Here is an 18,509-nt window from a genome sequence, read left to right as displayed (position 1 = left end):
AAATTTTATGTATTTATTTTTGGTTGTGCTGGGTCTTCATTGCTGTGTGGGCTTTTCTCTAGTTGCGGCAAGTGAAGGCTACTATCTAGTTGTGGTGTGCAGGCTTCTCATTGTGGTGGCTTCTCTTATTGTGGAGCATGAGCTCTTGGCCACGTGGGCTTCAGCAGCTGCAGCTCATGGGCTGTAGATCACAAGCTCAGTAGTTGTGGCAAACAGGCTTAGTTGCTCCACAGCATGTGGGATCTTCCCAGATCAGGGATTGAATCCATGTATCACTCTCATCTCACACTCACATTTTTTCCCTTTTGATTTTACTCTTTTTCCTGGGGACTCCATAACCTCTGTTTCTTTCCCGCCTCTGTCTTTTTTTTATCTGTCCCCTTCCCTTCTTTGATTCTTTCTTCCCTCCCCACTCTCTTGCCCCCTTCATATTTCCTCTCTTCTCTCATTTCTTTCTTATTCATTAATGTTCTTTTCCCATCCTCTCCCTCAATGCTTCACCCTCTACCTTCCTTAATTCCTTCTTTACTCTTTCTCTTTCTTTCCTTTCCTCCTCTGTCTCTAACTTTTCCCCTTCCATTCTCCTTTTATTCTCTTTTAGTGTCCTCTTTTTAAATCATTCTTTCCATCCATTTCTAAGTTTTTCTTTCTTTTTTATTGGCTTCTGCCTATTAATGTCCTTTCTATATGTGTGCATGTTTGGATGAATCTATCTCTGTCTTTTCTATCAATCATATATTTATCTTCCTTTGCACATACCTACATACCTAGCTGTCCATCTAGCTATCAATCATCTATGTATGTTTACTGTCTCTTTACTGACTTGTACTTTTAAAATCTCTCCCATAACACACACAATTGTACTTGATATTCTTACTCACACAGTCTTTTTTTTAACTTTAAAACTTTGCATATATTACGACGGTCATCAGTGACACAAGTTGTAAACTACTTTTACATATTTTTGAGTTTTGCATATGATGATTCTGCATTAGTCACTGTGGTTAAATTACGTGAGCTTTGTTTTTGTGTTTTTTTTAACATGCATTCAACTAGATATGATTCAGAATAGATTAATACTCCCTTTGTTTACAGTTAGCTAAAAAATTGCCTGACAGCCCACCAAACAGGATTTGCTTTAAGACCAACCCACAGAGTCACTTGGAGACTGAATGTGCTGGGACCTGCTGGGTCAGCCGTAGTAGTGTTTACCTAATTGTCTAGAGCATTAACCCCTGGAGAAGGGAATGGCAACCCACTCCAGTATTCTTACTTGGAGAATCCCATGGACAGAGGAGCCTGGTTGGCTAGAGTCCATGGGGTTGCAAAGAGTCGGACATGACTGAGTGACTAAGCATACATACTAGAGCATAAAGAAGAAAGTCCTGGTTGGAGACATGAGGCCTGCAGCACCAGCTGCAGAACCTCCATGATGTGACTACACAGCTCCATTTGCAAATGTTTGTGGGGTGACCACCAAGGGGGCACATAGCTGTAGGCAGGCATTCTTGGGGCTGCATATATTGGCACAGTGGTGGGGTGGGAGGGGCGACAGGAGTTGGGGAGTGGGCAGTCAGCAGGGTACCTGTTTGGAAGGTAGGATGTGCTCCAGGATATACGTTGAGGGAAAAGGCTGGAGCTGCTGCTATATAGCCCATGGGGAAACCAGCTAGATAACCAATTCCTTTGGAATTTGCATAGGGAACCCCAGAAGAACCCAGCCTATAAACAGGATTGGTGACTTCAGGCCCCTGGGCTGGCAGTTGGGCTTGGCAAGGGCCTGCCATGGAGGCCTGCTCCCATGAGAGGCTGAGTCACAAGGCCTATGCCCTGCCTTGCCTGGGCTCCCCACCCACTCTCTCTTTCTTTAACTTTTTTCTACAGTGAAAAACCCAGTGCTTTTATCCCTCCTCTCCCTCCCTCCCCTCTTATACTTTTAAATTTTTATTTATTTATGCCTTATTGCATATAGTTGGTTAACAATGTTGTGTTAGATTTAGGTGTACAGTAAAGTCAGTTTCTATGAATCACACTTTTCAGATTCTTTTCCCTTATATGTTATTACAAATTATTGAGTATAGTTCTCTGTGCTATTCAGTAGGTCCTTATTGGTTATTTATTTTAATTTCTTATACTTTTTAAATGACTTTCCTTAAATTTTTTTCTTCTGTCTTCTGCAGCTCTTTTATACTGCCATTCTTATTGGCTTATATTTTTAAAATCTGTTTCTTATCTATCCAATCTTCCTATCTATTTTAATGTATTTTTAGATTTCTCTCTCCTGTCCATGACTTTATTTTCTCATGAGTTTCTCCTTTTCAGCATTCTCTTGCTGCCTCTTACGATCATATTCTTTATGTTAGCCCTTTTCCCAGAGATTCTTCCCTTATAAACTTTCTTTCCTGCCCCTTTCTTCCTTTTATTCACCCTCCCTCCTTTCCTTCTTTCCTCTCCTCCTCTTTCTTCTTTTTATATCTATACACCTACCTACATACATAAATACCTACTTACCTAGCTATCTATCCAGCTATTAATGATCTATGTTCATTGTACTCTTTCTGTATTGACTTCTACCTCTTAGAACTCTCCCCTACCCTGAACAGTTATACTTAATTTTCTTACTGTATCTTCCTCTCTCATTCTCTCTACTTATTCATGTAATTGTCTTTTGACACATCCTTTCTAAACTGATTTCCTCCCTCCCTCCCTGCTTCCCCTCCCTGCCTTCCTTATTTCCTTCCCTCCCTCTCTCCCTTCTTCCATTTTTTAAAATAATATTTTGACTTATTTATTTGGCTGCACTGGATCTTAGCTGTGGCATGTGGGGTCTAGTTCCTTGACCAGGGATCAAACCCAGGCCCCCTGCATTGGGAGTGCAGAGTCTTAGCCACTGGACCACCAGGAAAGTCCCTCTCCTTACTTCTTAAGTTTTTACTGGCTCCTTTTTAAACTTCTTTCTCCACTCCCCCATCCTTCTCTCCTTCCTTTATACTGTCTTTACTGGATTGTCCTTTTAAAGTTCCACCTACCTAAATCTGTGTACTTATCTATCTTCCTTGCTATATACCTATCAATCATCTTCATTTTACTGTATTTTTACTGACTTAAAAAATCTGTCATTCTCCCCTTTCCCAACTGTACCTGATTCTCTTCCTTTTAAACCTCTTCTATCCTAATTCCTTTCCTTCCTCTATCCCTGGCTGTGTCTCTCTAGCTCTCCCTTTCACTGTGTCTCTGTTCTTTGTCTGCTGGCTGCCTGCCTCCCTCCTTTCCTTTCTGTCTCCCTCCCTGACCATACATCCCTCCCTTACCCCTTCTTCTCTCCTTCCTCCCTCCCTCTCTCCTTCCTTCTGCTTTTCCTGTTCAGTTTTCTGACTTGCTTTTTTAATTTTAAAAATTTCTATTAATAATCTCTGTATGTACATATTTATTTAATTTTCTTTGGTGAGTGACTTCTTTTTAAATTCCCCTTCCCCACCTAGTGTGCTACTTTTCTCACTGGGTCCTCTTTTTCAATCTCCTCTCCCTATTTCAATCATTCTTTTGTTCTCTTTGTCTCCTTTATTTTACTCTTTTCTACTTACTCCTAGCATCTTAACTTCTTTATTTTCTTTTGTCCCCTCCTTTCTTTCCTTTTTTTTAATTTCCCATGTCTCTTTCTCATTCCATTTCTTTCTCACTCGATATTTGTTTCCTTTGCCTCCATGTATGGATGCATTCTTTTCTTTTTTTTTTTTTTTTGCTTGATTTTACTGTATTTTTATAGGGACCTGTTTTTATACCTTTTTGTTTTCTTCTCATATTTCTCTTTTCAACACTATCTTTCTCTATTATCTTTCTTACTTGGCTTCTTTTAAAATTATAATCTATTTTCTATCAGTTTATCTATCTTTTACTGTCTTCTTCAACAACTTCTCTTTAAATCTCTCATCCTCACAGTCCTACTTGAGTTTCTTACTGACTCCATCTTTTCAACCTTCTCTCACTTTCAAATTCTTTCTCCTTTTACTTTCTCCTACCAAGTCATTCTATTTCAAGTTGCCTGCCTGCTCTCCTTCCCTCCATCCCTTCTTCCCACCTTCTTTTACTCCGTTTTTCTTCCTACCTGCTGCTTTTCATTTTTTGCTCAATTTTTCTTATACTTTTTTTATACCTCTTGTTTTTGATAATACCTCTTATTTATAGTCTGTTCTGTCCATATGACTGCCTGCTACCAAACTATAAATCATCTATTTTTCTATTTATATATTAGGGTCTTTAAAAAATTATTCCTTCTCATCTTTAAATCTCTTTCACTTGCAAAGACAGTGGTACTTGATTTTTTTCTTACTGGCTACTCCTTTTCAAATACTTTCATGCTCATCTTTAATCTCTTACCTTTTCCTTTTTTTCTTTTTATTAAATTAGTTTATTTTATATTTTTTAACTTTACAATATTGTATTTGTTTTGCCATACATTGACACGAATCCACCATGGGTGTACAGCTATCCAAAAGACTACAAGCAATAAATGCTGGAGAGGGTGTGGAGAAAAGGGAACCCTCTTACACTGTTGGTGGGAATGCAAACTAGTACAGCCACTATGGAGAACAGTGTGGAGATTCCTCAAAAAACTGGAAATAGAACTGCCATATGACCCAGCAATCCCACTGCTGGGCATACACATCGAGGAAACCAGAATTGAAAGAGACACGTGTACCCCAATGTTCATCGCAGCACTGTTTATAATAGCCAGGACATGGAAGCAACCTAGATGCCCATCAGCAGATGGATGGATAAGAAAGCTCTGGTACATATACACAATGGAATATTACTCGGCCATTAAAAAGAATACATTCAAATCAGTTCTAATGAGGTGGATGAATCTGGAGCCTATTATACAGAGTGAAGTAAGCCAGAAAGAAAAACACCAACACAGTATACTAACACATATATATGGTATTTAGTCAATCGGTAAAGATAACCCTGTATGCGAGACATCAAAAGAGACACAGATAAATAGAACAGTAATATGGACTCTATGGGAGAGGGCGAGGGTGGGATGATATGGGAGAATGGCATTGAAGCATGTAAATTATCATATGTGAAATGAATCACCAGTTCAGGTTCAATACCTTTTCCTTTTTGAATGACTTCTCCTTTTCTTATTTTTCCTCTTATTCATTCTCTTTTCCTTCCATTTTCCATCCTTTCTTCCCCCTCCCTTTCCTTCTTTCCTCCTCTCTCCCTCCCTTCCTTCTTTCTTTTCTGTGTATCTATTGCTCCCTTTTTTCACTGTGTCTTTCTTCTCTTTTCCTGTCTTCCTTCCCTCTCTCCCCCTTCTCTATGTCTCTTGATGACTTTCTCTCACTCTCTCTGGTTTTTCTGTCTTCTTTGCCTGCTGGCCTGTAAGCCCTTTTTCTCCCTCCTTCCCTCTCCTTCCTCTTTGCTTTTCCCCACTGCTTCTCTCTCTCTCTTCCTTCCTATATTCCTCTCACTTTCCCTCCACCCTCTTCTCCTTTGTCCTTCATTACATTTCTCCTTCTTATCTTTCTCCCTGTAACAGCCTGTTCCCTCTGTCACAGTAGCCTCTCCATTCCTTCCGTTCCTTCCTTCTCGTCTCAGTGTCTACAGTGTTTAAACTTTCTTCTTTACTTCTTCTTTCTTTCCTTTTTGGTATTGTCTTTTTTATTGGCTTCTTTTTACAGTCCTACCTATAGCTAGGTGTTTATCTAGGTATCAAATCATTTATCTTCATTTTATGTATTTTTATTGGTTTTTACACTTCAGCTGTACCTCAGCAACTCACCACATAAAATTTTACTTGACTTTCTTACTGGCTTCATTTAAAAAACTGTTTTTCTTCTCTTTTTCACCCCCAAACGTTCCTTCCATTCTTTTTGTACTGTGGCTCAGATCATGAACTCCTTGTTGCCAAATTCAGACTTAAATTGAAGATAGTAGGGAAAACCACCAGACCATTCAGGTATAACCTAAATCAAATTCCTTATGATTATACAGTGGAAGTGAGAAATAGATTTCAGGGACCAGATCTGATAGACAGAGTGCCTGATGAACTATGGACGGAGGTTTATAACATTGTGCATGAGACAGGGATCAAGATCATCCCCAAGAAAAAGAAATGCAAAAAAGCAAAATGGCTATCTGAGGAGGCCTCACAAACAGCTATGAAAAGAAGAGAAGCAAAAAGCAAAGGAGAAAAGGAAAGATAGACACATTTGAATGCAGAGTCCCAAAGAATAGCAAGGAAAGAAAAGAAAGCCTTCCTCAGCGATCAGTGCAAAAAAAATAGAGGAAAACAACAGAATGGGAAAGACTAGAGATCTCTTCAAGAAGATTAGACATACCAAGGGAACATTTCATGCAATGATGGGCCCAATAAAGGACAGAAATGGTATGGACCTGACAGAGGCAGAAGATATTAAGAAGAGGTGGCAAGAATACACAGAAGAACTGTACAAAAAAGTCTTCAAGACCCAGATAACCACAATGGTGTGAACACTCTCCTAGAGCCTGACATCCTGGAATGTGAAGTCAGGTGGGCCTTAGAAAGCATCACTAAGAACAAAGCTAGTGGAGGTGATGAAATTCCAGTTGAGTTATTTCAAATCCCAAAAGATGATGCTGTGAAAGTGCTACACTCAATATGCCAGCAAATTTGGAAAACTCATCAGTGGCCACAGGACTGGAAAAGGTCAGTTTTCATTCCAATCTCAAAGAAAGGCTATGTGAAAGAATGCTCAAACTATTGCACAATTGCACTCATCTCACACGCTAGCAAAGTAATGCTCAAAATTCTCCAAGCCAGGCTTCCTCAATACGTGAAACGTGAACTTCCAGATGTTCAAGCTGGATTTAGAAAAGGCAGAGGAACCAGAGATAAAATTGCCAACCTCCACTGGATCATCGAAAAAGCGAGAGAGTTCCAGAAAAACATCTATTTCTGCTTTATTGACTATGTCAAAGCCTTTGACTGTGTGGATCACAATAAACTGTGGAACATTCTGAAAGAGATGGGCATACCAGACCACCTGACCTGCCTCTCGAGAAACCTGTATGCAGGTCAGGAAGCAACAGTAAGAACTGGACATGGAACAATAGACTGGTTCCAAATAGGAAAAGGAGTACGTCAAGGCTGTATATTGTCACCCTGCACATTTAACTTATATCCAGAGTACATCATGAGAAACACTGGGCTGGATGAATCACAAACTGGAATCAAGATTGCTAGGTGAAATATCAATAACCTCAGACATGCAGATGACACTACCCTTATGGCAGAAAGTGAGGAAGAACTAAAGAGCCTCTTGATGAAAGTGAAAGAGGAGAGTGAAAAAGTTGGCTTAAAACTCAACATTCAAAAAACTAAGATCATGGCATCTGGTCCCATCACTTCATGGGAAATAGATGGGGAAACAGTGGAAACAGTGGTTGACTTTATTTTGGGGGGCTCCAAAATCACTGTGGATGGTGATGGCAGCCATGAAATTAAAAGATGCTTACTCCTTGGAAAGAAAGTTGTGACCAACCTAGACAGCATATTAAAAAGCAGAGACATTACTTTGGCAACAAAGGTCCGTCTAGTCAAGAATATAGTTTTTCCAGTAGTCATGTATGGATGTAAGCATTGGACTACAAAGAAAGCTGAGTGCCGAAGAATTTATGCTTTTGAACTGTGGTGTTGGAGAAGACTCTTGAGAGTCCCTTGGACTGCAAGGAGATCCAACCAGTCCATCCTAAAGGAAATCAGTCCTGTATTCATTGGAAGCACTGATGTTGAAGCTGAAACTCCAATACTTTGGCTACCTGACACAAAGAACTGACTCATTGGAAACAACCCTGATGCTGGGAAAGATTGAAGGCCAGAGAAGGGGACAACAGATGATGAGATGGTTGGATGGCATCACTGACTCAACTGACATGAGTTTGAGTAAACTCCGGGAGCTGGTGATGTACAGGGAGTCCTGGCATGCTGCAGTCCATGAGGTCCCATAGAGTCGGACATGACTGAGCAACTGAACTGAACTGAAGGTACCAGGGAAACCCCCTCGGAAGTCTCTCTCTTTTTTTTTTTTAAATTAGTTTATCTATCTATTTTTTTAACTTTACAATATTGTATTTGTTTTGCCATACATTGACATGAATCCACCATGGGTGTACATGTGTTCCCCTTCCAGAACCCCCCTCCCACCTCCCTCCCCATCTCATCCCTCCGGGTCATCCCGGTGCACCAGCCCCGAGCACCCTGTATCATGCATCGAACCTGGACTGGCGATTCATTTCACATATGATAATTTACATGCTTCAGTCTCCTTTTTAAACAGCCCTCTTCCCCAAATTGTACTTGAATTTTTTACTTACTCTTTCTTTTCAAGCCTCTTATACAATCACATTCCCTCTTTTTATTTTACTTTTTCCTACTGTCCCAACCTTTAAACACGTACCTTCTTTTTCTTTCTTTGCTTTTCCGATTTAGTTCTCTTTGTCTTTTACTTGCTGCCTTTCATCGCTTTGCTTTACATTTTTTGTGTTCCCTCCTCCACCCTCCCCCCGCACTTTCCCCATCCCTCCCGCTCTTTTTAAACTCACTTTTAGGGGCTCTTCTTCGGAAACGTTTCTTTCTCTCTCTCATCTGCTATGTTGTTTTGTACTTTCATTTATTTCTGGGTTACTCTTTTAAAAAGTATTTATTTATTTGGCTGTACCAGGTCTTAGTTGTAGCATGTGGTATCTTTGATCTTTATTGCAGTGTGTGAGATCTTTAGTTGTGGTATGCAAACTCTTAGTTGTGGCATGTGCATCTACTTCCCTGACCAGGGATTGAACCGGGCCCCTTGTATTTTAAGCACAGAGTCCTAACCACTGGACCACTAGGAAAGCCCTCTGGGATATTCTTTTAAAAGTTGGTTCTACCTATCTATTATCTATCATGCTTATTTTACAGTTGTTTTTATTCCTCTGACTCCTTTTGAAGTCTCTCTCTCACACAGTCACATTCTCCTTCATTTTATTTTTTCCTATAACTTATTCATTAAAATTTTTTTATTTCCTTCCTTCCTTTTCTTTTTTTTTATTTTAAATTAGTTTATTTAAATATTTTTTAACTTTACAATATTGTATAGGTTTTGCCATACATTGACATGAATCCACCATGGGTGTACATGTTTTCCCCTTCCAGAACCCCCCTCCCACCTCCCTCCTCATCCCATCCCTCCGGGTCATCCCGGTGCACCAGCCCCGAGCACCCTGTATCATGCATCGAACCTGGACTGGCGATTCGTTTCACATATGATAATTTACATGCTTCAGTGCCATTCTCCTATATCATCCTGCCCTCGCCCTCTCCCATAGAGTCCATAACACTGTTCTATTTATCTGTGTCTCTTTTGGTGTCTTGCATACAGGGTTATCTTTACCAATTAACTAAATACCATATATATGTGTTAGTATACTGTATTGGTATTTTTCTTTCTGGCTTACTTCACTCTGTATAATAGGCTCCAGTTTCATCCACCTCATTAGAACTGATTCGAATGTATTCTTTTTAATGGCTGAATAATATTCCATTGTGTATATGTACCACAGCTTCCTTATTCTTTATTCCCGTTTTTAATAGCTCCTTGTCATGCCTTTTCTTTTGCTTTCTCTTTTCTTTGCCTGCCTGCATGCTGCCTTCTTCCCTCTCTTTCTTCCTATTTTATTCTCTTTTTACAGGCTTCTCTTTTCAAACTGTTTTCTTTCCTTTTCCCTTTCTCTCTTCTTTCCTTCTATTTTTTTTTGTCCTGCCTTTTTACTGGCTCCTATTTTATAGACTCATCTTATTTACCTCTTTTGTATATTTCTTTCCTCTCTCTTTCTCTGTCCCTTCTCTCTTCCATGGTTTCTCTATTTTCCTGTACTGCTTTTCTTACTGGCTACTGGCTCTTCCTTTTTGAAGTATGTTCATATTTTCTGCCTTCCATCTATCCATCTTCCCTCCCTTCCCCCTCCCCACTCCCCTCTTATTTAATGTTAGTCTTCTGTAAGTTTTGAAATCCTTCTCTTTCCTTATTGTACTGTACTTTTTCTCTCCCTGTTGCTCTGTGTCTCTGTTTCTCCTCTTTTCATTTCCTTCTTTGCCTTTTATATCTTTTCTTCATTTTTTGTTTTATTTTCACATTTTCTTTTACTGACTTTTTTACTTCCTCCTTTTTAATGTTAATATTTTCCTTTTCTCCTATTCTCCCTCTCCTACTGGATCTTTTATTCCATTTAGTCTAACTTTAATGTACTGCTTTTTCATATTGGCATCTCCTTTTTAAATCTCTCTCTTTCCATTTGTTTTCTTTTACTAACTTCTCATTTTTTCCCCTATTACTCCCTGCCCAAACTGTATTAGATTTTCCCTACTGGCTCCTTTTCAAATTTTTTTCTCACTGTCACATTCTGTTTTTTGTTTTTACTTGTTTCTATTCACTTATCCTTTTTAAACTTTATTCTCTTCTCTCCCTCCTACTTCTTTGTTTCTCTATTTTGGTATGTCTTTTTCTTGCTCCCTTTCTTTCATTCTCTCTTTTCTTTGTTTGCCTTCCTTCCTCATACTCCTTGTCTTTTCCTCTTGTTTCTTTGCCTTTGTCTCCTTCCACTCCCTCATGGTGTGTGTGTGTGTGTGTGTGTGTGTATGCGCGCGTGTGTGTTTTCTTACTGGCTTCTTCTGCTCAATAGTCTTCTTATTCATTCATTCACTTTCCTCCTCTATATCTCCATTTCATTCTTTCTTTTTGTATCATATTTTCTCCTTCTTTTTAACCTTTGTGTTCCTTCTATTTCTATTTCTTGCTTAAGATATTTTAAATGTCTCTTCTTTTTTTCTACTTAAATTTTTTTTCTCTTTCTCTTTCTAGATTACTGTTTTGTATAATCTTTTCTTAGTGGACCTCAGTTAAAATTTTCCTTCTATTTTTCATTCATTGTCTCCCTCTTTATTTCAGTCTGTTTGTGGGGGGGGATGTTTTATCTTACTGGCTCATTTTCTCTATCTATATATAACTGTCTCTTTCCCTTTTTGTTATTGTTCTGTCTCCTCTACTGGCTCTTTTTAAATTCCTAGTAAAGGCAGTCTTGTCTGCTGAGCCAGTTTACAGAAGTGTGTAATTTGTTATAATGTCTGTAACATAACAATATCGTGTGAATGTGTGTGGGTGTCTGTACATTCTCTACAACTTGACCTGTAACTGGGAAGTGCCTGTAAGTGTGAGCTTCTAGAATTTCTCTTTGCAAGGGCTTTGTCACCTCACTATATTAGCACATAGAGGGGTTTTTACAAAGCCACTGATAATTAATAAATATTTATGCATATTCTACTTACCTTTGTCTTTTATGTTTTCCCATTCACCTTCTGTTTCATCTTGACTTCTGTTTTCAAATACACTTTCTTCTGATCTTTCTCTCTGAAGGTCATTCCTTTGCAGTTTTTGTAAATGATAAGTGATTTTTTTCTCAAGTAGTGATTTTTTCTAAATATTAAAAAAAATATATTTAATGTTTAAAATTTAATATCAACTTGCCACTGGAAATGTATAACAGATACTTCAAATATGATGGTACATTTGAAGGAAGCCCTCATTCTTGAGATTTCTAAAATCACAAAGAGTACAGAGCTAGGAAGGTAATAAGGGTAAGTTTCCTTTTTCTGTCCAGCTTGAAGAATATGTTTTAATAACTAGGTCCAACTGAACTCATTGCCTACTTTCTGGAGACTGGTCCCATTTCAGACCATCCCTTAAAGTCCAGGTTCAGACCAGACTGGCTCTTTCCATCAGTAGCTATCCTTGTGAATGTAAGTCACTTCTGAAAATTCATACTTTAAAGCATCAAAATTAGCAAAACCCTTTCCTCAGAACAGCCCAAGTTATTGTTCAAAGGTCACTCTACCTTACGGTGAGCATCTTCTTTGACTTTTCTACGTTGTTCTTCAACTCTTGCGTCTCTTTTTACTTCTTCTCCAATCTTTGACAGAAGTAACATTTCTTTGGTTTTCCATTCCTAAGGAGCACAATGTCATAGTAGTCAGCAGGGCTTCTCTTTCATAATCTTTTTTTTGTTTTCTTTTTTTTTGGTCAATAAGCAAATTAGGTCAAATTAAGGCCCTAAGGAATTTGGACCACCATAATGAAAATCTTACGTTGGCTTTAGAATGGGCTTATGCTTCAAAGGTAGATCTAAAAAGATGCTGGAAAGGCGATTTTCTCTTATGGATTCAAGGAATTATCACATGTAGTATGTTGCCCTTAAATGTATTCTGACAGAGAGCCTGAACAAATAGCCTTGTCTGAGCATTGAGGAGTGAAAATACAGACATGATTATTTTTCACTAGAGTTAAATTCTAAAACTTTAAGAGCAGATGAAGTGTGTCTATACTATGATGGATATGTATTTGTATCAGTCTCACTATGTTAAGTAAAAGCTTGTCTGTTATAACGGTGATACAAGATTAGTAGCAGTTTATTATTTTTAAATAATTATGATTTTTTTAAGCAGTGGTTTATTTCTTAGACCTGAAATAACTTCAGGTAATATGGTGGGACTGCTAAAAATGTTTTTTTTTAATAAATTTATTTATTTTAGTTGGGGGCTAATTACTTGACAATATTGTAGTAGTTTTTGCCATACATTGACATGAATCAGCCATGGGTTTACATGTGTTCCCAATCCTGAACCCCCCTCCCACCTAAAAATGTTTATAAATAAAACAATCACACACAATTTCCCCATCAAAATTTATAATTTGGTGTTTCTCACCTCTTCGATCTGTCTCTGGAGACTAAGTTTTCTTCTAATGTGGTCCCGACATTGTCTTTCTTCTTCCTTCATCTGGAGTATGTTCTGCTTTTCTGCCGTGTGTTCAAGCTTGTTTAATTCCAAGCTAATCATATCTAAATATCTAAGTAAAAGTGAAAATTTAAGGGAAGATAAACTGGGTGTTTCCCTTATGATGGTATTATCTACTCTGATATTCCCAAACCACTTTCTGGGTTGCTTTTTATTTCTTAAACTACAGGAATGTAGAGTTCTTTAAGCTAGCCTGATCCACCAACTCACCATGATGTACTCATCAGACTGTTACTGTGGTTGGGACAATGGCAAAATGTAGAACAGACTGATTTAAAGCATTTTATACAGAGGTTAGTCATAATTCAGGAGCTCTGTAACATGAATTTCCAAAGACAGCTGATGTCAACTTAAGGACTGACTTCAAAAAACAAGTGTATTTGAATTTCCTTTAAAAAATAAGTAGCTATTGGCCTGTCTCTCATTCTCAAGTCCTTGAACAATCTCTCATGTATAGACAGATCTGCAGACTACCAGTTTGCCACTTTTGTGAATCAGTATATATTCTGGCATATCATGACATGAATCCATGGAATATAAGAGCTAGGTGATGGGGAATTGGTCCTCACCCCTGATAAAGGAGAAAAAGAAGGAACTATAACTCATCCCTTTGCCTCCTGGGGCACAGGCTCAGCCACTGAATGATAAGATTGAATGTGTGTGAGTAATAGCTAAATGAACATACATGGTTGGTTGGGGGATAACACCTGTTTATATTAGCATCAGATGAAGTTACAGCAACTCTGTCTGTTTTATTCTGCAGTAATTTCCTTAAACTTAAGTTTGAAATGTGCTAATGATACCTTTCCCTCTATTACTATGAACTTGGGTTTCCCAAGCTCAGGGAGCTGTACTTCAGAATTGTTCTTCAAATATCAGTTTGTCTTACCTCTTGGGTTCCTCATGACTCCATTTTCTCAGGTAGAAACTCTTTCCTAGCTATGGTACCAAAGTTTCCAATCCCTGCTACCTCTTAATCTCCTTTCTTTTCAGTCCACATTGAAGACTATAGGAAGTTAAATTGTGTCTAATACTTTTTAAATTCTGCTTTCAATTATTTCTAGTACTTTTACAGCTTTCTGGGGTCCACAATATGTCCACAAAAATATGCATTAACTTTGGTCATACCTTTGCTTTATCAACAGCTCTTGGTCTGGAGTTGTTTGTTTATTTTCTTGTAATAGCCAATCTTGGAACTGTGTATTGCCATAACTGTCACAGGCTCTCTTTGTTTCATACAATTTATTTACTTGTTTTTCAATCATTTTCTGGGAGGGGAAAAAAAGAATTACAGTGTTTATATTGGTCAGAAATAACCTTGTCCTTTGATATGACTTCTTACGTTTCAGGCTTGGTAAACGTCCTGTAGTTTACAAAAGGTTAATTAACCTGAATTTAAGTCTTTCTCCCACAACCTACATAAAAGCTTTCTTACAGGCCTCAAATAAAACAAATTCAAGTATTTAACTTACTTGTTTTCTTACATAGTTTCTTTCAAAGTCTAATTTCAAACTGGTGAGATACTGCCTGTACTTATTCAATTCCTTCAAGGTGCATACAACCTATAAAAACAAATATATAAATAGAAAGTTGTAAGAATCATGAAACTTTCCAGAGAAAAGAGTCATAAGAACATTCATTTTAGTAACAATTTTGGGGTCAAGGTAGTGATAGCACATTTTGGTAATAATTTAGAAGGCAATATCTCTCTACAGTGGCTGTATCACCAGGAAATGTCTACCTAAATAATATTATTTCAATAATATGGTTCACACGAAATAAATGTTATTAAAATATCAGTATAATAATGATGTTTAACTTTCAGAAGAATTTATTCTATCAAGCTGTATTGTTAGGTTTCCATTTTGTCGCTAGTCTTCTCAAAGGGTATTGGAAATATCCCCTGATGGGTGTACAGTGCCATTAATACTTTTAGAGCCAAAGGAAAGGCACTAATAATACAGCTGAGAGAAAATGCATAAATAAATGTGTATGTATATGCCTTTACATATTCAAATCATTTGTTTATCTTTTGCTTTTATCAAAGAAAAAATTATCAAGTAGGAAGAATTTTATTTAGAAACAGCCACCTGATTTCTCTTTACTCAAATATTGAGTAATTCATTGAGTTTTCTGTCAGGCATTCTTTATTGCTTAATTAAAAGTTGACACAGGTTCCCAGTGAAGTACAGAAGCAAGCTTCTATCAAGACCATGCGTTTATGCTGGTTAACTGGAAGCAAACTTCAACCCACCTTATTATTGCTGGTGACATAGCCACCTTTCTTTAATCTCCTCAGGATATCTTTTCGCCTATAGTATAATTTTAAATGTGGATCGTGCAGGCTTTTATAGCTGGTTTCCAAAAGCCGACAATATGGATCAGACAGGTTAAAGTCATAAGAAGGTTGATAAAGCTGCAAACACATACACTGAAAAGTGTTACATATGTAAAATGAATGAAATCACACTTTTAAACCTCAATTTGTTAAGGTGATTAGGCTGTTCGTTGAAAATAAATCATGCAAGAAGAATCTGAAGTGAGAGAATACTGACAATGGGCTGATCTGAAAAGAAGACAGTAGAATATTATAATTTTCCTTCTACTTGCATTTAAATCAATATGAAAGACCTTTAAATTACGTTTCCATGGTACTCTGCTAAAGTAATTTGTAGTTCACGAAGCAGCAAGGTCAGCTGAAGAAGCATGGCCTAAGAAATTGGGAGACTGTGGTTCTAGTCTAAACTCTGCTACCATCTACCTGTCATAGCTTCACCTTACAAGATGGTCAAGGGTAGAGTTAAAAAAAAAACAACTAAATGTGCAAAATATAGTGTTACTTCCTTGAGGAGATATTGCTAAAAGATAAAGAAGGATCCCACTAAGTTAGTGTTTAGGGGAATTGAATATAATACCTGATCATAATTAAATGTATGTGTTTGGGGGGAATCAATATAATAAAGTGTAGAGCGAACCAATATAAGTATGGGGAAAAAAATCAGGAAATCAGTAGCTAACAAGTGAATAAAAGAGTAACACAATGTAAATATGGGAAATAGAAGATAGTGGAGCAAGAAACCAATGAAGAGGGCTATATTTACAAACTGAAAAGGCGTGTTATCACTTGTAGTCAAATAGGCTTTGAGTATGTTTTAGGAATGCTAATTTGTGGGAAGGGGTAGAGTGTATTGGTTTTGAAAATAGAAATTATATTGCTTTCCAGCAATAAAACTTAAAAAAATCATATATATTTGACAAGTATCAGAAATACCAGGGAGCCCGCTATGCATCCTTGATGACACCCTATAGAGGAGAATGGTAAGGATGTCATAATCACTCCTTTAGAACCTTTTGCTATTGTGATCCAAGCACACACTCAGAGAGTTCCGAACCTCCTTCAGGCTTGGCCTAAAGCTAAGGACAGGGTGGGGAGTGTTAGGCAGAGGACTTAAACGGTGCGTGCAGCACTCTGAACCAGAAACAGTACTTTAGTGCTGAGTGAGAGAGTAGAGATCAAGGGCAATGTAAATTCTAAGGAAAGATGAAACCATTCGGGTTTGGGACACGGGGGAAAGGCTTCACATAGTAGCTCTTGAAAGATGGCTCAAATTGAAGGTCAGGAAGGAGAGGAGAGCATGCCAGGTTTCAGGACCTAGAGGGACAAAGGCACAGAAGTAGAAACTATCATACTATGTGTGGACAGGGAGAAAAGACCTGGACCTTTCGGAGCTGAGGTCTGGGTCAGAGATAAGGCTGAATTGGGTGGCGGAGGCCTATCACAAGGCCTTCTATCATTAAAGTGAGGTTCAGACACTGAACACTTCAACTCATTTTAACTTCACTTGGTGTGTGAAACTGAAGTTGACTCAAAGCAAAATAATAGCAGTGTTTCAAGTTTAACAGCAAGCAGAAAACAGTCAAGAAAATCACTTATGTACCATTAAAAGTTAGTTTACCTTTTCACTTAAATTTGTAGTATAGAATACATTATCACTTCCTGGAATAACGGGAAGCTTGACCCCAAGAGGAAGATCCAATAGATTAGCGGCTCCGACCTCTGGGATAGGGTCTTTTTGCGAGCCCTGTCAGATATAAGTAGAAAGCTTGTTTTTTGTTTCTAGTGCTATAATTTTAAGTTTAGACCAATCTACTCAAACTTCAATGGGCTAATACCTCCAAATAAACCAAAGACACACACTCAGGGTTGAAAGAAACTGCCCTGTCGATAACCTGAAGGCCTCGCAGTTTACCCCTGTTACCAACCCAATCTCTGAGCTCCATTCCAAGCTAATCCCGGCCAGAGGGAGCTCTAGTCACTACAGAGAGTTTGGGAGCCAGTAACTGAGCTTCAAGGACCCACCCCCCCTCTGCTGAGTCCTCGCCGTAGTCTTTCATCTTCCCGCCCTTCTTCCCTCCCGAGACCCAGCCCTGGAGCCAGAAAGGGGAGGAGGATGACCGACTGGCCCCCACTCACGGAGTCACACTGCTCCCTGTCGGCAGTTAGGCTGCTGGCAGCCGCCTTAGAGGCGGCGGCCTGAGCAGCCTTGTAGCAGTTATTGAAGTACAGGTCCATGGCCACCCATCAGCCCCCAGGGGGCCGGGGGCTGGGGTGCCACAAGCCGTCTTGGTTTCTTCTCTTCGCGCACACCTTTCCCGCTCTACGCCCGCATCTAGTCTGGGCGACCCAGAGAGAGGTCACAAGGGTAACGCCTCCTCCAGGCCACGCCCCTCACAATGGTGGGTTCCAGGATGCAGCGCTGACGTCCTAAAAGGGCGCCTCCCCACAGGGTGTCGCCCTCAAGTGAGGGGATGGGGTGTTGTGACCACTCTAGCTGCCACCTGGGACCTCCGGCGCATGCGCAGGACCCAAGCCTCAAGGGCCAAGCGAGATGGGGAAGTGGTCCAAAAGACTTGGTGTAGGAGGACCACAGTTGAGATTACCTTTCAACCTTAAACCAATAGCCCTAATTTAAATTAAACCGGAATGTATCAATCTTTGTCAGTGTATTGTTCTTGTTTATTCGCTAAGTCGTGTCCGACTCTTTTGACCATAGCCCACCAGGCTCCTCTGTCCATGGTATTTCCCAGGCAGGAATACTGGCGTGGGTTGCCATTTCCTTATCCAGGGGATCTTCCCAACTCAGGGATCGATCTCACATCTCCTGCATTGGCAGGCGGATTCTTTACCACTGAGTCACTAGGAAAGCCCTTGTCTGTGGGTAGCTGCCTGTAATTCTTCTAATTCTTCCTGACCCCCAAGGAGCTATGATTCTGTTCAGCACATGCCTCTGAGTAATTGTGTAGTTTGCACTAAGACCAGAGGACTGGCTCTATACATCTGCCCACTTTATAGATCCTGTGAGCGACCACTTCCGCTAGGCATATCCTTCCCCCAGTCTCATTTAGAACACACTGGTTTTTCCAGGACTCAATGCTTTCTTGGAGAAGGAAATGGCAACCCATTCCAGTACTCTTGCCTGGAAAATCCCACAGACGGAGGAGCCTGGTAGGCTACAGTCCATGGGGTGGTGAAGAGTCAGACACGACTGAGCGACTTCACTTTCACTTTTCCCTCTCATGCATTGAAGGAGGAAATGGCAACCCACTCCAGTATTCTAGCCTGGAGAATCCCAGGGAC

At 39.2% G+C, this 18,509-nt stretch overlaps 1 protein-coding gene across 1 annotated transcript in view; it reads right to left on the bottom strand.

The window, feature by feature from the left end:
• The window catches only part of LOC145536780 (fibrous sheath-interacting protein 2-like), a 79,566-nt gene extending 62,018 nt beyond the window's left edge, over positions 1-17,548 (bottom strand). Inside the window, exons 1-8 of the mRNA XM_081566592.1 lie at positions 17,346-17,548; positions 16,828-16,953; positions 15,126-15,287; positions 14,344-14,433; positions 14,000-14,139; positions 12,782-12,923; positions 11,914-12,024; positions 11,348-11,495 (exon numbers count right to left, since the gene is read on the bottom strand). Coding sequence (XP_081422718.1) covers positions 11,348-11,495; positions 11,914-12,024; positions 12,782-12,923; positions 14,000-14,139; positions 14,344-14,433; positions 15,126-15,287; positions 16,828-16,953; positions 17,346-17,444 — 1,018 coding nt within the window. The 5' untranslated portion in view covers positions 17,445-17,548. The remainder of the gene's footprint in view (positions 1-11,347; positions 11,496-11,913; positions 12,025-12,781; positions 12,924-13,999; positions 14,140-14,343; positions 14,434-15,125; positions 15,288-16,827; positions 16,954-17,345) is intronic.
• Positions 17,549-18,509: the final 961 nt, after the last annotated feature.

The sequence above is a fragment of the Giraffa tippelskirchi genome, chromosome X (genome assembly GCF_054371585.1).
Source record: "Giraffa tippelskirchi isolate mGirTip1 chromosome X, T2T-mGirTip1v1.2.pri, whole genome shotgun sequence".
NCBI classification, from domain to species: Eukaryota; Metazoa; Chordata; class Mammalia; order Artiodactyla; family Giraffidae; genus Giraffa; species Giraffa tippelskirchi.
This window is presented reverse-complemented; position numbering and strand designations above follow the sequence as displayed.